Source organism: Fusarium odoratissimum (assembly GCF_000260195.1).
Source record: "Fusarium odoratissimum NRRL 54006 unplaced genomic scaffold supercont1.74, whole genome shotgun sequence".
In the NCBI taxonomy this organism is placed as follows: Eukaryota; Fungi; Ascomycota; class Sordariomycetes; order Hypocreales; family Nectriaceae; genus Fusarium; species Fusarium odoratissimum.
The window spans coordinates 55880-57451 of NW_022158793.1; the positions used below are offsets into that span (position 1 = coordinate 55880).

Consider the following 1572-nt stretch of genomic DNA (forward strand, 5'->3'; position numbering starts at 1 on the left):
TTTGCTAAGAACCTAGGTACTATAGAAAGGATATTAGACAGTTCTACTAAACGCCCCCGTGGAGCTGGTGCTCCGGGTGAGGGCTAACATGGCAGGTGTCATATTAGAGCAAAAATGCCTAAAGTTAGAACTACGTCACAAGGCAGATAGATCATAACCTAATTATGTCATGTGTTGTGAGAGGGTCATCTCGGTAGTGAATTGCAGCTGGTAGGATAATATTTCATCCATATTCGGAACCCTTTTTTTATTCTTCCAAAGTCCATTATCGCGGGGGCCAAATTAAGAACTATCTCCACGCCTATTAACTTTCCAATTAATAACGATCCATGATGAGCTGCGTCTTGAGTGAGTCCTTGCAGAGAAACCAACCCTTGTCCTGCAGGTAGGAGATAAAACTGTCGTGCTTCGCCGAGGCTGTCATGCGGCTCTCAGTCTTGAAAGATGCCTCGACGAGGTAGTCGATTTCAGTGCTCGCGCGTCGGCCAATAGGCCAAACCTCAATGTAGAGCCGCATCCCGTCCCACTTGCCAACGGAGCGCTTGGCGCGGACCGGCCCAAATATACGCGACTCTTCCAACATGCGAGTGCCCCAGTGGTTGCCCTGCCAGCCATCGAACTTATCAGGTGCTTCGTCAATTAACATTGCACGCGAGTTTGACTCCTCCGGTTGATCCATCTCGCTGTTCGTAGGGTCGGCCACCTTCTTCTTGCGGCTGATAGAGAGCGTTTGCTTCTGATAGCCCCATTCGACTTGCGCCTCGTACCTCACATCGCTGGCGTCGAAACCATCGTTATTAGCCGTGGTGAGCGCGGCGTCGATGTCGCCGCCCACGATGGTATACCGCTTCTTATACGTCAGCTCCAAACCATCGTCGTTCTCAGTCTTGCGGATGCGTGGGCTCCAGCCGGCGGTATAGGTGTCCTTGCTCTCCGTGTCGAGAAACTGAATACTCTGCTTAGTGATGCTTGGAGGCATATCGAAGGTCGATAGGACGGTGCTCTTAAGTTCCTTTTCGGGGCCGAGAACTGCGGTGGGCTTGAGCAGAAGCTTGACCTCGTACTCGGGCGTCATATTTGGCGCTGCTTGCGTTGAGGGTTCGGCATTGGCAGTCATGGCAAACTGGGGGCGCGGGGAGGGCTGTATGGTATCTGCGTTGACGGGCAAGATTTGGATTAAGCGATAAGGGTGCTGAGCAGCGGTAGATTGCAAGAGCAGACCAAGTACGTGCGGTGGTGGTGGTTATTGAACAAAATGCTAGGAAGCCTTTTACTGAATACGAATAGGGGCAAACGCCGGTCTGTCATTATTACGATTCTTACTTTTCGAGCGTGGGGACAAGACAGTAAAAATGAAATCAGGATGACTTAGTACAAAGTTCATTGTTCTATATTTAGGTTATATAAGGATGTAGAAAAGGTAACCATAGCATAATACGAACAATTCGAAGATGCGATAGCGGTAAGAGGTTCATGTTTGGAGCGTAAGTTCTTATTTTAGACTTGCGGATAGATTTAAAATGCACACTGTAGCTCGACTGTAGCGCAGCAATCTGGCAGAGCCATAGAAAT

General features: G+C 49.4%; 1 protein-coding gene across 1 annotated transcript; it reads right to left on the bottom strand.

Moving 5' to 3' along the window:
• Positions 1–316: 316 nt before the first annotated feature.
• On the bottom strand, positions 317–1117 carry FOIG_16302 (uncharacterized protein; the record flags this gene model as incomplete). The annotated part of the gene is made up of 1 exon (XM_031217739.1): positions 317–1117. The coding sequence occupies one exon, from the start codon at positions 1115–1117 to the stop codon at positions 317–319; it is 801 nt and encodes a 266-aa protein (XP_031052563.1).
• Positions 1118–1572: the final 455 nt, after the last annotated feature.